The sequence below is a fragment of the Pteropus alecto genome, unplaced genomic scaffold, assembly GCF_000325575.1.
Source record: "Pteropus alecto unplaced genomic scaffold, ASM32557v1 scaffold25, whole genome shotgun sequence".
NCBI lineage: Eukaryota > Metazoa > Chordata > Mammalia > Chiroptera > Pteropodidae > Pteropus > Pteropus alecto.
The window spans coordinates 254,144-272,944 of NW_006441955.1; the positions used below are offsets into that span (position 1 = coordinate 254,144).

The 18,801-nt window shown below is 37.7% G+C and overlaps 2 protein-coding genes and 1 pseudogene across 5 annotated transcripts in view; 2 read left to right on the top strand and 1 right to left on the bottom strand.

Moving 5' to 3' along the window:
- Nucleotides 1-13,584, bottom strand: part of GPBP1L1 (GC-rich promoter binding protein 1 like 1) — a 42,693-nt gene extending 29,109 nt beyond the window's left edge. The window contains exon 1 of one of the 4 annotated variants that reach the window (XM_006919140.3): nucleotides 13,425-13,584. The gene's annotated coding sequence lies outside the window, so the exon portion shown is untranslated. Of the gene's footprint in view, nucleotides 1-11,578; nucleotides 11,864-11,998; nucleotides 12,150-12,563; nucleotides 12,667-13,424 lie in introns of those variants that run through there. The other 3 variants (XM_015595193.2, XM_006919139.3, XM_015595194.2) reach the window with 3 other exon arrangements.
- Nucleotides 13,585-13,666: 82 nt separating this feature from the next.
- TMEM69 (transmembrane protein 69) lies at nucleotides 13,667-18,680 on the top strand. The gene is made up of 3 exons (XM_006919141.3): nucleotides 13,667-13,814; nucleotides 15,281-15,423; nucleotides 16,624-18,680. The coding sequence occupies exons 2-3, from the start codon at nucleotides 15,382-15,384 to the stop codon at nucleotides 17,329-17,331; spliced, it is 750 nt and encodes a 249-aa protein (XP_006919203.1). The 5' UTR covers nucleotides 13,667-13,814; nucleotides 15,281-15,381; the 3' UTR covers nucleotides 17,332-18,680.
- Nucleotides 15,016-15,134, top strand: LOC112485823 (annotated as a pseudogene).
- Nucleotides 18,681-18,801: the final 121 nt, after the last annotated feature.

Genomic DNA, 18,801 nt, shown 5'->3' on the forward strand with positions numbered 1-18,801 from the left:
CTCTTTCCATTCTTTAGCTTCCATTTCCATTTGTCACTCCAGGTTCCAATTACTCTCCAAATAACAAACAAACAAACAAACAAATGTGGTTTCACAGGCACTATACTAGTCTCTTCTATCCTCTGCCTCAGCCTTTATCTACTCTTGACTGCCAGATTATTCTTCTTGAATTCAGGCTCAAATTATACCACTACCCTGCTCAGAAATTTTCTTGCTTCCTACCAACTACAGAATAGGATTTAAATTCCTTGGTCTGATAGTCAAGAAATAAGCCTTTCCCACAAGAAACCTCATGCCCCGAAATCCTAAGTACTTTAATTGTGCCTTCTTGTACACTTAACACTTGTTCCTCCTAGGATAGTTACAAATGTTGATTTCAACAGCCAGCAGGCTGAGAACTTGTTGCTGCTAGATTCCTGCCTTGCTTTTCTTTGAAATTCACTAAGCATCTAGCATGGCGTGCTTTGTATGTGGTAAGGATACAAAGGTTTAATTAATTCTTATAAATTATAATAAAGTAAGGATGCAGAGAAATTGGAACCCTCATACACTGCGCATAGAAATATGAAATGGTGCAGCTCCTGTGGAAAACAGTTGTCAGTTCCTCAAACAGTTAAATATAGTTACCATTTGACTTAACATTTCCACCTCTACGTATATATCCAAGAAAAATGAAGACATGTCAACACAAAAACTTGTAAGGGAATGTTCATGGCAGCTTATTCATAACAGCCACAAAGTAAAGCAATCCACATGTCCAACAACAGAAGAAACCACATAAACAAAACGTGGTTTATCCATACAACAGAATATTATTCAGCTATAAAAAGGAATGAAGTACTGACACATGCTACCACATGGATGAACCTTGAAAACATACTAAGTTAAAGAAGTCAGATACACATATTACTGTGTGATCCACTTATGAAATATCCAATCCAGAGACAGAAAACAGATAAGAGGTTACAAGGTGGGGAGGGAGTGTGACTGCTTAATGCATACGAGGTCTATGTTGGGGGTAATGAAAAATTTCTGGAACTAGACGATGATGGTTGCAAAACACTGTGAACGTACTTAATACCACTAAATTGTACAACTTAAAATGGTTACAGTGGTAAATCTTATGTGTATTCTGCCACAATAAAAAAAATTATAATAAATTATAAAAAGCAGTTAAGTCAGTAGAAATAGTCAATACTAAATATAAACAGTGCTCAACATCATTCATTTTCAGGTTTTACCTAAGCGGCTTTTGCTCTCTCCCTGCAACATACATATCAGAATTGCCTGTACCTGAATACTTGATCCAACCATTCATTCATAAATATTTGTTAAATATTTTACCTTTTCAAAATCTATGACTTATCGGGCACTTCCTTAGGCCCTGGCAATCTGTTAGTACTTCACAACATAGTCTAACTTTATACCTTATAATTACGCTTATACTGCCAGGGCCTTATCTCAATCTCCTCTACCTCAGGCTCCTCTTACTTCTCTACCTTGTGTTCTTGATCTCAATCACTTTCATTTTCTCCACAGTCCAGCAGTGTCCCCATCTATTACTCCTGATAATTACAACCTCTATCTATACCAGTTTCAGTCAACTAACAAAAAACCACATCCAATTCTCCCCCAACTTTAAACAAAACTCTTTCCTAGAGTCTGTATTTCCCTCTAGGTATTTATGATCATTTCCCTTTATTCTTAACAAAATTTCTATAGAGAGCCGTGCACCCTTAGTGTCTTTATTTTCTCACCCTCCATTTATTTCTCAATCCATAGAAAATTACTTTCCCCTCACATATATACAGTTAACTCAAAAGTTACCTTTATAATATTGCTAAGGTTTGGCTCTAATATAGATTAAAAAAATAATAATCTATGAGAAAATCCCCAAAATATGCAGTGTCTTATTTTTAACTAGCGTATTATAACTTCAAATATCGGGAATACTGAGAAGAAAACCAAAAAAGTATGGGAACCCAGAAGCTAAGTAGAAGTGTATTTCAATAAAGGAGTGACTAGCTCTATCAAATGCTATTAAATGAGACAGAACACTGAGAACTGACCACTGGATTTAGCAACATGGAAGTTATCAGTGACCAGGGGTAGTGGTGAAAGCCTGATCTCTGCTGATTCTAAAGGAGGGACTACAGATTGCGAGTGTATACAACTCCTCTGAGTACTGTAAAACAGAAATGGGGTGATGGCTAGGAGATGTGTGGCCAAAATAAGTTTTTTTTTTTGTACATTGATAGGAATAACCTAGTAAAGAAGAAAAACCTGATGTAGTTGATGATGTAGAAAACTGCTGAAACAATGTTCTTGAGTAGGTGAAGAAGTAAAGACCAGCAGAGATTGGTCTTCAGTAGGTTTGTACATATTTCATTTACAGTAACAGCACGGAAGGCAGAATATCTGAATACTACACTAGATGAAAGCTTAGACTGTCTATCCTGATTGCTTCTATCTTCTTAATGAAATAGAAACAAAGTCTTCAGCTAATAGTGAGGATGGGTGGGTAGCAGAAGGGAGTTCTATACTTTAATTTACCTACATCATCATTATGACTCCCTCAACTCTCTGGCTCTTCTCATGACCTGTACGCAATTCCCAAAACTCCAACCCCAGTAAAATCCAACTCTTGCTTACTGTTTATCACCCATGAAGCTGACTGGTTGAAGAAACACATAAAACCATGTTCTTAACTATTTCTGTTCTCTACTACAGAGACCAATATTCTCTTAAAGGTCAGTACCTTGAGACTCGCCACCCACAATGGTACACTGTTGACGTGTTCCTGGGCCAATTCCATCTTAAAATCTTTTCCCCAGCACTAGTATCACTGCCTCAGCTCCACCTCAGATCACCAGACATTAGATTCTCATAGGAACACCAGTCCCTGGTAACAAAAAGGTTGGGAACCACTGGGCTAAACAATGATAAATTGGACTTCATCAAAACTAAAAATGTTTGTCCTTCAAAGGACATCATCGAGAAAGTGAAAAGACAACCCCAAAACAAAGAAAAGATTGCACATCATGTATCTGATAAGGACCTGTATCTAAAATAAATAAGATGAGATATTACTCCACACCTGTTAGAATGGGTATTTTCAAAAAGACAAGAAACAAGTATTTGGTGAGGATATGGAAAAAAGGGACTCCTTGTTCACTGTTGGTGGGAATGTAAATTGGTGCAGCCAATACGGAAAACAGTATGGAGGTCCCTCAAAAAATTAAAACTTTTGTATGATCCAGAAATTTCATTTCTGGATATATATCTGAAGAAAACAAAAATACTAATTCGAAAAGACTTGTCTACCACCATGTTCATTGCTGCATTATATGCAATAGATAAGATATGGAAACAACCTAAGTGTCCACTGACAGATGAATGGATAAAGAAAATGTGATGTGTGTGTGTGTGTGTGTGTGTGCGCGCACACACACACACACACACACACACACACACACACTTCTATTCTTCAGCCATAAAAAAGAATGAAATCTTGTCTTTTGTGATAACATGAATGGTATTTGAGGGGTTTATAAGTCAAATAAAGACAAATACTGTATGATCCCATTTGTAAAATCTAAAAAAACCCCATCAAACTCATAGATAGAGAGCAGATTCATGGTTGCCAGAGGCAGGAGATGGGGGATAGGCAAAATGGGTGAAGGGGGTCAAAAGGTACAAATTTCTAGTTATAAAATAAATAAGTCTTAGGGATGTAATTGCAGTATGGTGACTACAGTTAATTTTATTGTGTTGCATGTCTGAAAGCTGCTGAGAGTAAATCCTAAAAGTTCTCACTATGAGAAGAAAACTTTAACTATGTATGGTGATAGGTGTTAACTAGACTTACTGTGGTGATCATTTCACAATATATACAAATATCAAATGGTTATGTGGTATATCTGAAACTAATGTTGTATGTCAATTGTACCTCAATAAAATAAAACAGTATTACAACTCAACAAAAAGACAACCCAATTATAAAGTGGGCAAAGGAGCTGAATAGACATTTCTCCAAAGATATACAAATGACAAACAAGCACAGTAAAAGATGCTTAACATCATTAGTCATGAGGGAAATGCAAAGCAAAACCACAATGAGATATCATTTCACACTCACTGGGATGGTTATAATAAAAAAGACAGATCCAAGTGTTGCTGAGGATGCAGAGAAATTGAAGCCATCATAAATTGCTGGTACAAATCTATAATGGTACAGCTACTTTGGATAACAGTTTACCAGAAAATTAAACATATGACCAAGTAATTCTACGCCTAGAAAGATCCAAGAAAGATGCAAACATACATTTATACAAAAACTACTACGTGGATATTCATACTAGTGTTACTCTTAATAGCCACAAAGAGGCAACAACCCAAATGCCCATGGATAAACAAAATGTGGTATATTCACTAACAGATTATAAAGCAATCAAAAACAAATGAAATACTGATACATACTACAACATGGATGACCCTTAAAAACACTATGCTAAGTGAAGGAAGCCAGACACAAAAGATCATAATTCTATTTATACGGAACGTCCAAAATAGGCAAATCCATAGGGACAGAAAGTTGATTAGTAGTTGCCTAGGGCCGGGGAGGTGACTGCTAATGAATATGGGATTTCTTTATGGAGTGATGAAAATGTTCTAAAATTAGATAGTGGCACTTGGTTGCATGACTCTGTGTATGTACTAAAAAAATTATTGAATTGTACATTTAAAATGGGTGAATTCATATTATGTAAGTTATATCTCAATAAAGTTGCCTTAAAAAAATTAGGCCAATGATTGATAAGGGACTGGGAACTCTTAGTGCAAAGTAACACCATACAAATTAGTTTCTTGTTGCAAGGGGGAAAGACTTACTCTTAAATATATGGATTGAACTACCATCACTTTAATACAAGGATTAATGTTAGCATTACAAAAATAGGTCAATCAGGTATTATGATACAATGCAAAATGAGATATAGCTATGACATATGCTAGTCAAAAACCTTTAGACGTGAATCCATTACACTTTTAGCTGTAAAGTGCAGTTTAGAGATAAATACAGAAATCAAAGAAACAAACTAAACGATACCGCAAGAATGCAAGGGCACAAAACAATTTTAGGACTAGTCCAATCTCATAGTCAGTGTCACTGAAAAATAAGGACAATGCTAAATTAAAGAGATCTTGAGAAATTAAACAAAGTGTTATTAAATACAAGGTTGGGGTCAGATATTAGCCTGCATAGATAGCTACCTGTAATAAACATATTTTGGACCAGATGGGGCAATCTAAATAGCACCTGGATATTAAAGGAAATGAACATTTACTCATAGTGAAAGTGAGCATCACTGACAAAAAGAACAAGTTGCAAGTTGATCTCATTTTAGTAAAATAAAAATTAAAACATATATAAGTGCTTAGAAAAAGATCTGGAAAAAAAATGCACTGAAAGTTGTGAAGTAGTAATTTCTAGATGATGGGAATGTCAAGTTTTCATTCCTGTATATCTATATATCCTAATATTCTACCCACTACATATATTGCTTTTGTAATAATAAAAGAATTATTTATTAAAAGACAGTCACGTGGGAGCTTTAATAAACTAACGGCACCCAGGCCTTCCTCAACATAAATTTTAAAAAGTTGAGAACAACTGCTTTTAAGAACTGGGAATGGATAAAAGGGGAAACTCTTACCTAAGATTATCTTTAAAAAACAAACAAAAAACAGCCACGAAGTTTTTCATTTGAGTTAGGAAGACTACTCTAAACAGAGACAGTAACAAACAAAATCTTATAGAAGTAGCAAACTGTATTAGCCAATTTACAAATCAGGGTCCTTAGTTGAAAGAAAGAAACCATATTTAGGTAGAGTAAGCAAAAAAGGAATTTATCATATAGTGAGCATTCAGAGAATGAATGAGAACCTCCTTCACTCTGCAAACATGCAGAAACCAAGTAAAGCTTAGTCAAAACCACCAACCAAGGTCACACCACAGGAAGAGCCTCTTAGGAAAACTGCCCCACTAGCAATGCCACTGCCACTAGCCAATGGAATGGAACCTAAACTGTCCTTGCTTTGTTGCATTTCTCACAGTCTAGTGTATTGAGTAGCACAGCTGCCAGGGGTCCGGAACAGAAAGTATATGTGTGTGTATGCATACAAGTAACACGCACACAGCCTTTCCAGTTTCCCTTCCCACTAATATTCACAAAAAAGGCAATATTGGAAGGGGGTTAAAACAGTAAACAGACAAAAGGAACAACAAAGGATCACTTTAAAGCCCAATTAGTAGAATGTCTAACACAAGAATCCTTTCAGTCTCCTCATTAGTAACAAACTTTCATCACTGTACCTTCTGCTTCACGGTTCCAGAAAACATTTCCTGAAAGTAATTTGACAAAGTACAAAATTTTTAAAGATTAAAATTTATAACCTTTCTCCATTCCATTGTTTTGTCATTCAAAGGTCACAAACACTTGTGGCAATTATACCGAAACATTCGCTACCCCACTAATAAAAAGAGAATTTACTGAAATCACAACGGTTCCAAATAAAAATAGTATGATACATAAGTACATTTGTTATCCAATGCAATCTGACACGTTAAATTCTGGCAAGATTCAGATAAGTGGATTAGATTCATGCAAGTATTTGAAACAAAGGTTTTAGAACCAGCAAAAACGTTTTTATAACATTTGCTCCAAAAGCCGTTGTTAACAATTCTACTACAAACAAGCTATTCAGTAGTGATAACTTTTATCAAATATTTGCAGCTACACTGACCCTAATAGTCAGTGTCACTGAAAAATAAGGACAATGCTAAATTAAAGAGATCTTGAAAAATTAAACAAAGTGTTATTAAATACAAGGTTGGGGTCAGATATTAGCCTGCATAGATAGCTACCTGTAATAAACATATTTTGGACCAATTTCCTATGAATATAAGTAAATAGGCTATTTGTCACCTTTTAAAAACTAAATTTTTATAATTGAGGTTTAATAGTAGTGACTACTGTTATCACAAAACACGTTTTTACTTCAAGTTCATTTTGCTTACAAGCATTTCTAAAACTCTCTTAAGAATAAATTTTTTTTCTCATCCAAACATTACTTTTAAGTTAGAAGAGCAGACTCTGGAGCTAGTTGGCTCTGCGACCTTGGGCAAGTCACTTGACCGTTTTTTTTGTTTGTTTGTTTGTTTTGGGTTTTTTTTTGCTTCAAATAAGGCCTTATCTGTAATCTGAAGATTGTTAGAAAGCTGATGATTAAATAAGTGAATATATATAAAGTGTTAAGAACAGTGTCAGGCTATTTTCCCCTAGAGGCAAAAAGTGAGTACTCAATAAGTGTTAAGAATGATTTTTTTAATAGGTGTTTTGAGAAAATTTCAGACCAAATAAGCAGATAAAACTACTCACTAGTAAACAAAAACAGAAAATAAAACTTGCAAACTCAGCATACTTAGCTCAATTTCATAATACAATAAATATATACAAGAAAAAAAGAACAAGAAACAAACTGCCGTAAAAGTTAATACTGAATATGGCCCAGAAGCAAACCAAATTCTCCATTTCACAAGCATATGAAAGGAGGGCAAATAACTCATAAAATTACTCTATGCTGCTCAATAGAGAAATTATAAGAAAATGATATAGATGAGAACCAGTGAACAAACCAGGAAAAAAAAAAATCCCTAAAAGCAGACTCACCTATGAAAGTCTTCTCCTCACTTCTCCCTCCCCGCAAATCAGAACTCAGTCTAAGCCTCTATATCCAACTACCGACTTACAGGAAATCAGGAAAATCTACAATGTGGGAAATGCAGGACAAATGACCTTTTTTCCCCCATAAAAAAAGTGCAAGGAAAAAACCAGAAGAAACATACAATTTAAGAGACCTGAAAGAATGCCAGTCAATTACAGTGTGTGGGACTTGGATTCTGATTCCAATAGAACTGTACTAAGAAAGAAAATCAAAACAAAAATCTCCACGTGCAATGATCTGTTCAAATTTCACTAAGGATCAGTGAAAAGATGTTCATTAAAATAACTTCATACAATTTATTTAACAAGTATTAAGTGCTTCTTATTGTCGGCATCGTTTTAAGAACTTTACAGATTATTTCATTTATTAACCACGATAAACCTATGAGAAGGTACTACTGTCCCCATTTAAGAGAGGAAAGAACAGGCACAGAAACCTCACCTAACATTCTCCTGAGGTCATAAAGCTGTAAGTGGCAATGCTGAGATTCAAAATCAGGCTATAAAGCTGGTGCCCTTAATTACCATACCATACTTTTTATGTGATGTGGCAGAAACAAGTGTTTTAAAATCAGATAAAGCTGCCTGAATCCCCATCTCCTTAAGTTATACATATTACTTAACTTCTTGGAACCTCTGTATACTCACTTAGAAGAGTTAATATATATTTTAAAGTGTTTTAAGGAATGGGATTATATATATTGGACTCTATTATAGCTTCTAATTTATGAAGCCCACAATAAATGGTTCTCATTACCCTTCTCATCATACTTGGTAAGACTAATTATAAAGTGTAGAGTTAGTAATTCATAAATGCATAGCAGGAACACTGAAATGGTTCTACTTTTTAATTAACTAAAGAGCCACCAAATCAAGTTTTCAACATACTTATAAACTTCAAAGATAGCAATAATTAAGAATTTTTATATAATGAAATTTAAACTTATAATGAACAGAAACAAGAGTTTGCAATCTAAATTTAAAGTATAGCCCAACTTATATGAACTCAATTTTGTTTCTGAAAATAGAACTTATTCCAAACAAGTAGACCTACTGCTCGGAAAGTGTACTAAAAATGTGTTTATGCTGGTGATTCCCTAACCTAATGTCTGTTTAACATAAAACAAAGTAGTTTTGTCACAGGAAAGGAAGATACATTTAATGAGTATGTTAAAAACCAACTCCTTAAAGAAAGACAGCTTTCTATGTTGTTATCTTCTGAATATTTTTGCACTTACTTGTTAAACTAAGTTCTCTGGTGGCAAGAATGTTTTATGGTCATCTTGTATTACCAGCCCTTGTATTACCACACCAAAACTGGCACCATAGCACAGCCTCTAGCATTTCTTAAAATGACTGACCTGTTTTGTCTGAAAAATGAAAAATGATTTGCCCAACAGGTCAATTAAAGGCTGATTATTTGCTTCAGTAAAGGAAAATAACAATTAGAATCCTTTAAATCTTTACCTAATATATCCGAAATCACCTATACAAATTCAATTTACATGACATTAGCAATATTTTACCTCATTAGTTAAGATGTACTTTTGGACAAAAGTTCAGTTCTGCTTACTGAACTATTTTTCAAGTTTGATTGTAGTCAGTTTTGTATTGGGCAGACTTCAATGGAAAATAAAAACCAGGGTCTGATTTAGAAGTGACTTGGGCAGCACAACCACATATTAAATTCCAGACAATGGCACTAATAGTTATTTACGAGGTAGCATGCACCACCTAGATTTTCCATCTATTTGAAAAACTATAAATACACACACCAAAATTTATCTTTTCCATTAACTATTTTTTTAGTTGGGAGCCTTTAAAATTTTCCATTAACTACTTTTTTAGTTGGGAGCCTTTAAAATTTTTTGTACCTCTCATTTTTTCATGTTTCAGGGCAGCAGCCATATGGTTAATCATAACAACTTAGACTGCTTAGGCTGAATACAGGCTCTGCTACCAACTGGATAAATCTCTGGACTTATTTTCCTCAACTAAAATATGGGGATAAAACAATATCTACCTCATAGGAATAATAAAGATAAAGCATTTTAAGTAACAGTCCCTGGCATATTAGAGTTATCAGTGTCATTCTTATACAATTTAAGTGTATAAAACAAAGATATGCAATCTGCTGGTCTCATTCAGAATTGCGTTTTCCCTGTAACTGAGCATTTAAAAATGAATTATAAGCAGAAATGTGCCCAGATTTCCTATTATCCCAAACATAGTGAAACAGTTGCATGTGCCCTCCTCACCCAAGCCTTTAAACAGACACTGATGGAGAAAACTGAATGAATTCATTCAAAATAAAAGTCTTCCTAACACTTCCGCCCCAAAATTCAAGAGCCCTGATAAGACACTATCCAGAATCAATTGAAAGAATATTTATATCAATATGTGCAAACCACTCTGAGCACCTTGAGAGAAAAAAAAAAAAGATCTCACCCAAGTTTATGAGTCCAGTAGGCAATGATGGCAAAATACAAAGAAACTGACTTGTAATTTCTAAAAAGCACTTTAAATGTTCTTCTTCTCTTGTAAAACCACCAAAATAAGAACAAAAAATTCTAGGGGAACTGACGAAAATAAACTTTTGTATTGAAAGAATGTAGGAAAGTAAATCGAAACTGACTCCTTAGGGAAGATGACAGCTTATTTTACTATTAATTCTAAAGTTCTCATTCAGAATTAGCATTTTATTATTTTACCTTTCAGAAAGATTGCAACTTGAAACTCAAGCACCTTCCCAAACACTGATTTAACTGCTTCTGGTTTCCATTCTATGCCTTTTTGTTTTCAGTTAAACTTCTGGATCTTATGGTTAAAAAAAAAAAAAAAAAAAAAAAAAAAAAAAAAAAAAAAAAGAAAGATCTTATTCTTAAAAAAAGGCAAACAAAAAGGCCGCCCTTTTGTTTAAAAGAGCACAACGATCAGACACTCCACTTCTAAAGTTTGTTTTCACTTGTCTTACACTCTTCTAATAATTGCTACAAACTTAACAGTATTCTGATTCCCTTTCAAGTATTACACATAAAAGACCTTAGAAAAAATTTTAGAAAAGGCCAACAGTCCACTAAACTACAAATCTAAGTCTACTGAAGACAACCAATCACTTTACTTTTGGATGTCATTTACACAGGAACGTGACTTCTGTTCCTAAATTAAAACACGGACCACCATTAACTTCGTTTTCCCTAATAAATAAGTACCAAAGTTAAGAGCAAGTATTTCAACAAATATGACAAACTCACCTCGGAGCACAAAACTGGCTGATAAAATTAACACCACAGCACAATTTCAAAACTATAAGCAACTACAACAAACAAACCCCGCACCCACCCTTATGTAAACTTTTGGAGTAAGCAAACTTCTTTAGCCTCACCTTTGTTTTCGTCTAGCAAGGACTCTTCAAGATAAGACATCAATTGCAAGAAGACCAAAAGATCAAAGAGATTCAGTTGTCTCCGTAAGAGAAACAACTAAAAATTTAAGATAACTTAAAGTATTTAAGTTACTGAAGCTCGAGGCACTTCCCTAAGCTACAGCCATTTTAGATTCAGCCTTTCTTTTGAATTTCACGAGGTGGGGTGGGGTGGGGCGAGAGGTAGATTTAAAACAACAACAACAAAAATTTCTCGTTGTAACACTTTAAGATCAACCGGCTTCTTTTCGGGGGCGGGGTTGGTAGGTGCTGGATAGACTAAATCAACGAAAACACTTCGCTACCAAGGAAAACCGGAACGCTAGGGGTTAAAGTTCTTTTCCTTTCAGATACTCCACATTTGACTTACACGATTATTTCCTCCTTAGGTTTTCCTTCATTGGAAAAAAGGCGCTGGCTCTAACTTAAGAAGGAAAGAAAAAACCCGTAAACCAAGTCACTCAAACACCAACAAGCCGAAACTCCTGGAGAGGAGCCAGAGAGCCGCAGGTGAGCGTTCCGACCCGGAGACCAAAGTTGAAGTAGGAGCACTCTGGCAGAGGCGCAGCGACGCTTGCGCTCAAAGCGCCACGCTCGGGGCTAGGTGCCCGGTACGAAATACGGGACCCGTGGGCTCCGCTCCCCCTTTCGGGGCCGACCTACACCCAACCACCTGTGTGAGAGCCTCCTTCAACTTGTTTTATCAGCCGGCCGGTCAAGCACCGGGCGGAGTCCCACGCCAGGAAAACTCTAGATCTCCTATTACCCATTGTCCGGAACTCCCACTCACCGGGCAGCGGCCGGACTACAACCAGAAACCGGACGCGGCGTCTAAGGGAGCGTCCCCAGCTTCCTGATCCCGCAGAGGTGGAGAACCCACAACCATAACAAAGCTCTTCCCAAAATGGCTGCCCGGCCCACAAGGCCCAGGAGGGGCAGATCGGACGAGGGGGGAGGAGCGACGACCAGCCCAGCCCTCTCCCACCCGACCCCGCCTCCTACACGCCCACTAATTCGCACAGTCCACAAGGGCGCACGCACCCTGTTTGGATGACCCTGCCCGCGCCGTACACCGCCACCGTTGGAGCGCGTGAACGGCGGTTATTCCCTGCCCCGCCCCCAGCGACTCCGACCCCGGCTAGCCTAGTTTGGCACTCCCCTCTTATCCTGGTGCCCAACACTCGGGCCTGGACGCGTGTCAATGAGTAGGGTGGTGTGTATATGTGTACCCATTTTTCCCTGTCCCTTCTTTACTTTCCCATACCCCACCTTTGGGTAAGCACCCGTCCCCAAACTACCTCTACAAGTACTAGCAAACCAGTTTAGTAGAAGCATGTTTTCCGACCCCTTCCCACCTTCCGCTCCTTCAGGTGCGCATGTCAAGACTCCAGCCCCCAGCGGGCCACTCGGCAAGGCTGTGGAGGTCTGCGTGGCTGGAGCTGACGCGCTACCCGCTGGGAGTGGTAGTTCCGCCTGATGGCTGGCGTCCCGCCCCCCGCCCAGCGCAGGGCGGATTTCTGTCCGCAGTGCCATGGCGGAGAAGCTGTTCTCCGACCCATAGTCTCATTGGGTATCGCATGACGGGAAGAGACAGCACTGCCGTGATAGAGAAGGAAATAAAAGTGAAAGCCTATCGCGACCAGAAACGGTTACTATTACAAAAAATTAGCTGTGAGCTCATACTGCATGGAAAGCCAAACCTTATATGATGGCTGGTAACAAGGAAGCTAGGCCACCTAGAATCCAGAGGAATGGAGAAGCTGGCCAGCGTGGGCACCTTGAGCTGTTCTATTATGTGTTTCCAGAAGGTCACTCCAATTGCTTGGTGCTGTTCCCTTTGATAGTAAAATGGAGGCCCAAAGAAGGGAACAGACTTACCCAAGGTCACATAGCCGACAAGTTAAAGTTAAAGCAAAAGGTGACAGAGGGAATGATCTAACTTTACGAATCGCCCCCCGGCTCTTATCACCACATCTTTCATGAAAGCCCGTCCCTTGTGCTCTTTATTTCTTAATGAAGTTTCCGTGTCCCAGGAAAGAGAATGGAAGTAGAAAGATCCCTCCCCCACAAATGGTATTAGTTCAGGACTCTAATGCGCAGTGAGATGTGTCCCGACGATTCTAGAAAGGCTGCCGTTACGCAAAATAAAAGATGAGTTCCAGAGCACAAGCAGTTTGACCAAGCCACATTTGGCCTGGTCTCCAAATCTCTCCTACCTTCCTCCACCACCATCACTGAGATTGTTTCAGTAGTTGCACTCTACCCTCCCGAATTCTGCGGGTTAGATTCTGCTGGCTGGGAAACCTGTGAATAGAGAGGCAAGGATCGTTCGGGTGGGTACTCTACAGACTTCAAAAGCCGACTTTCACTAGAATTAGGAGTGGCCCAAGACGGAAAGCACTGCCTGGGAACCACTTTAACGCTAGTCAAGTCCCCACCCGGACTCATTTTTTCCCGTTGTCAGGAAGTGGGGGACTGTCTAACCCCACTTGCCGGAAGTGTCTTTTCACGAGAACCTGAATTTTCCTGCAGCTCAGCTTTCCATCTCCCGGCGCGACGCTGGCAAGTAAATAGCAGGGCAGCTGCCAGTGGCGCAGGTTGGGAAGGTGAGCACTAAGGGTTAGGAGTAAACCGAAGCCGCGGGCTCTGTTGGGCAAAGTTTCCCGAGGATGCTTGCGTCCAGACTCCACCCCCTTTTCTCATGTCTCTGAGGCTTACAGTTTGTAACTTTTTCTCTTGGGGCAGTGGAAATACTTGAGCGTTTTCGCCTAAATTGAGCGGATTAACCCTTGGATCTTTATCCTTAATTTCCTCTCCAGTTGGCAGGCCCCGAGCTTTAGGCTATCATTTTTTCGCTTTGATACCCATGAGTTAGAAGACACGTCAGTGCACAGGGGAGTTCCAAAGGTGGAAGGAGCGCTTAGATTTTAAGTGGGGTGGCCAGGAAGCCCCTTGGGCAGATGATTTTGAGCCAAGGTGTGCGGCCCCCGTATATATCTGCTTGGGAGTCAGGGAGTGTGTGTGGTGGGTGTCATTTAAGACCTCAGAGGCCCAGGACAACAACTCCCTACTTGCTTCCTTACATGTAGAATGAAGACATGGACTTGTATACAGGATTTCTCCACCCAAGCCTAATATCTGTGATCAAGAAATTAGTTCATTAAAAATTTTAATTAAGCGGTAACTGTGGGTTTTAGATTTGACACCTCATTTTCCTGGTTAGAAATGGGACTTGTGTAAGACAGATCTGGATTCATATTTTCACTCAGCCACTTACTGGTTACATATATTAGACAGGGTTCTTAACTATTCTCTCTTGTGTAAGCAAGGAATAATAGTTAACATTTTTGAGTGTTTACTTTGTGTCAGGAACTGTTCTCAGGTCTTTACATGTATTAACTCATTTAATTTTTACGACTCTATGTAATTATGTTTATTTTCAAGTGTAAACTGTCCATAGCAAAATTAAGTAACTTGTCCAAAATCACAAAGGTAGTAAGTGTTGGCCCCTGGATTCCAACCCAGATTGACTCAAGTTTGCACTCTAACAGGCTACGTACAGTCTCTCAGCACCAAGTTGATTTGATGATGTTACTGTATTAAATGAGTTAATGCATATAAAACACAGTTATAGTGTATGGTTCATAGCTAAATTGTATGGATTGTGACTATCATTTTGAGCTGTTAACTCCTAAGCCTCAAAGTAGGTAACGAAGGGGAAAAAAAGAACAGAGGCTATGACCTTCAGTCTTATGGAAACTGTTATGTGAAAGAAATTCACATGAGTTACTACTTTAAGAAATTATGATCTATGGCCATGCCACCCTGAAAAAGCCAGATGCCATCTGATCTCGGAAGCTAAGCAGGGTTGGGCCTTGTTAGTACTTGGATGGGAGACCACCTAGGAAGACCAGGTGCTGTAGGCTTAAAAAATAAGGGATTGTAAGCTGACAAGGTCCTTGCAATCTGTAAGGTCAACTAAGGGTAGCCTTGCCAAAGAAAAAAATAAAATTAAAAAAAAAATAAAATTATGTATAAAATGAAGACAATTAAGTGATATCTTGTTTTGTAGACAGCAACATGCTTGTGATTCAGCTCCTCCACTTAGCTGTAAAAATACATTGATCAGAACTGCCTGGCATCTTCCTGAGCAAGACTTCATTAGGGCCCAGTATGCTTCACTTCATCAAAAAGTTTTCTCGAGCATCTTCAAAGGTTAGTTTATTCAGCAAATATTTGAGCACTACTTGCCAGGCATGGCTTGGCTAGGCAACACCGATGGCAAAAAAAAAAAAAGACAAAAAAAAAATCCTTATTTTCATATTCAAAAGGGGGAGGGGTTAAAATACAAATAAGTAAAATCTTTACTATTTCAAGTGGTAAGTGCTGTGTTGAACTATAAAGCAGGGAAAGGGAATAAAGAGTGTCAACAAGAGCTGGGATTGCATTTATAAAGGAGTGTCAACAAGAGTTGGGATTGGTCAAAAGTGAGGGAATGGGCCATGTAAGTAGCTCAGGGAACATTCTAGACAAAAGGTTTTCAGAAAAAAAGGCCTCAAGGTGGAATCATGCCTAGCATTTTGAAGAAACACCAAGATTCTTAAAAAACTCTTTTTCTTTTATCTAACACTTTTTGAGTTACTGATGATCTACTTACTAGTTGAAGTCTGGAATCTGCTCACTAAAACATAGTATCAGCAGGAGTGGTTTACTTTGGCCACATACCATGAAAGGCACTAGGAATTTTATTTTTCTTTAAGGCAAAGGAAAAAATATGGTCCTGGCTCCTGAGTCTTTTTAATTCACTGTGAGAATTATAATGGAAGTATGTACAAGGTACTTATTTATAGGAGCATTAAATCAGATTGGAGAAAGTTTCAAGCTGAATTTTGAAAGATAAGTTCCCTAGATAGAAAAGTAGTAAGCTAGAATTCTAGGCACAGACATGTAGAAAGGCATGGAGCTATGAAAAATATGCACTGCCCATAAAACTAAATTAGAAGATAGATTGCTTTTCCCTATATAAAATAGCATTCTCACAGTAATTAGTGCAGCTGCTTTTACAATTTATTAATAGAAAAAGCAGTTTAGAATGCCAAATACTAAAGACCTAGTCTTTATCTGTTCCTGTTTGAGATGTTTCTTTTATGGAATAAGATTAGTGTGGGCCAAAACATCACTGGTTTCTATTTAGTTTCTTTTTCATGTTGTGTAGCTACTTGTCTTTGCCAGCAGTAACATCATCCTGTAGTCCAACCTTTCTGTAAAGTTCTATATGCTAACACAAACCAGATAGTTTGTTTTTATATCATTCTAGGTTGGGATTAACTGAGATGTTTGGTGATATATATATTTGAAAATAAACATATATATATATTTAAATGTTTTTGTATTCTGGTTCTATTTTCTCTATAGATGCTGAAGTACCCTTTCACAATCGGAGTAGGAGCCAGTAGGAGAATAGAAATACTTTCTCTAAAGATGTGTCTCCAGCAGAACTTTTCACCTTTGTTTCTAAGGTCTTGGCCTTTCTCATCATTTCCAGTGTATATGAGCAAGACACAATACTATCATACTTCTCCATGCAGCTTTAAGCGGAAGCAAGAAGTAATTCCAGCCAGGCCACCAAAAACCATCACTTACTTGCCTGACAGCCCAAAGCCAGCATTATATGTAACTGTGGCAGGATTAATCCCCTTTGTTGCTCCACCACTGATCATGGTGATGACAAAGACTTATATCCCCATATTAGCTTTTACTCAGATGGCTTATGGAGCCAGCTTCCTATCTTTCTTGGGAGGTATCAGATGGGGTTTTGCTCTGCCAGAAGGTAGCCCAGCTAAACCAGACTTCCTCAATTTAGCTAATAGTACAGTTCCTGTTGTGTTTTCATGGTTTGCTTTCCTCATTTCTGAAAGGCTCAGTGAAGCTATAGTAACAGTAATAATAGGTTTGGGGATAGCATTACATATCGAACTTTTTCTCTTGCCACATTATCCCAATTGGTTCAAAGCCATGAGGATAGTAGTCACTTTAGTGGCCTTTTTATCATTTATAATCACTTTACTAGCTAAAGGTATTTATCTAGAGAAGGGACCTAAGAGACCTGGTCAAGTAGAATAAATATAAAATTACTCTGTAGATGATGTTAGCATGTTGGCTACAAGCCTTGTAAGATTGTTTTGCATCTCTTTTTTCTACTTCTATTGTTTAGTTCTGTTTCCCACCAATAGTAATTCTTCACATTACTTTTCATTCAAGAAATCCTTATTTCATAGGAATCATGTGATCGACAGCTTGAAAATCACTAACAAGTCCTTTTCATGTCATTAGGTTATAGTTCTCATTCAATTTTTTTGTTATGTAGACGTCCACTCAAGTATTTCAATGTTTTATTTTGAAAAATGTAAATTAAAAAAATGAAAAATCCCTTTTGCTAGAGCCTTATGATGACTGAAAACACACATTCTCCCATTTCAAGAGTAAAACTTCATATCCATGAATGTCTGGAAATAATAGGTGGTTCCAGGGTGTTTTCATTGCATTTGCCCACGGAAATTGTATTTCCAAGCTCATTTTACCTGGTATATCCTAGTTATGAGCTGAAAGAATCTGTGGCTCTAAAGTCATTTGCGAGTAGTATCACGAAGGGAATTCATGCTTAAAGAAAAGCTGGACACATTTTCCAGTTTTTATCAGGCTATTTGGTAGGGTATAGACACAACTTATCACCAAACAGAACACTAGCTGGCCAAACATATTTAAAAGAATAAAGCCACTAGTACATACAAGTTGAGAGAGAGGAGAGGTCAAGCTGGAGCCATTTGATGTTCTAATGATTGGTGCTATCTAGTTTTACATGTTAGCTCACAGAGAAGTTTTAAAACAGCAAAAGCATCACCTTGGGATTCTAACTTGAAAACCTCATCTCTTGAGATTCTTAGCCTCATAGAAAAGGAAAAAACATTTAAATAGTGTAAGAATACAAATCAGGAGATATCACCTGGTATGTGTTATCTTTGTATAAGTATTCAAATACTAAATTTCAAAAGTAAATTATATACATATGATTTCCACTCTAGTATTCTTGCTGTGGGGAGATCAGTCTGGAGTGGTAACTTGTTTACTACATGACTGTTAAGGGCTGAACTATATGTTAATTAAGTCCTAATTCCCAATATCTAAGAATTTGACCTTATTTGGAAATAGGGTCTTTACAGAACTAATAGTGTTAACATGAGGTCATAAGGAAAGACTATAATGTTAATATTACTGGTGTTCTTATAATGGGAAAATGTAGAGACCAACACACATACAGGGAGAATGCCATGTGAACATGAATATGGCTACCTTCCAATGAGAAAAGCCTGGAACAGATCCTTCCCTCTTAGCTCTCTGAAGGAACCAATTCTACCAACACCTTTAGATTTCCAGCCTCTAAAACTGTGACACAATAAATTCTGTTGTTTAAATTTCTATGGTACTTTGTCATAGCAGCCTTAGGCAAACAAACACAACACCATGGAGCTAGACTTTGTTTTGATCATTGAAAAGCTTACCAGTTAAAGTCTGTGGCTGAAACCACCACACAAT

What these genes read in the sequence shown, in the direction of transcription:
- TMEM69 (XM_006919141.3), top strand. Translation starts at nt 15,382, where the DNA reads ATGCTTCACTTCATCAAAAAGTTTTCTCGAGCATCTTCAAAG. An exon ending in TTTCTCGAGCATCTTCAAAG is followed by an intron (nt 15,424 to 16,623) that starts GTTAGTTTATTC and finishes TTTTCTCTATAG; the next exon opens with ATGCTGAAGTACCCTTTCAC.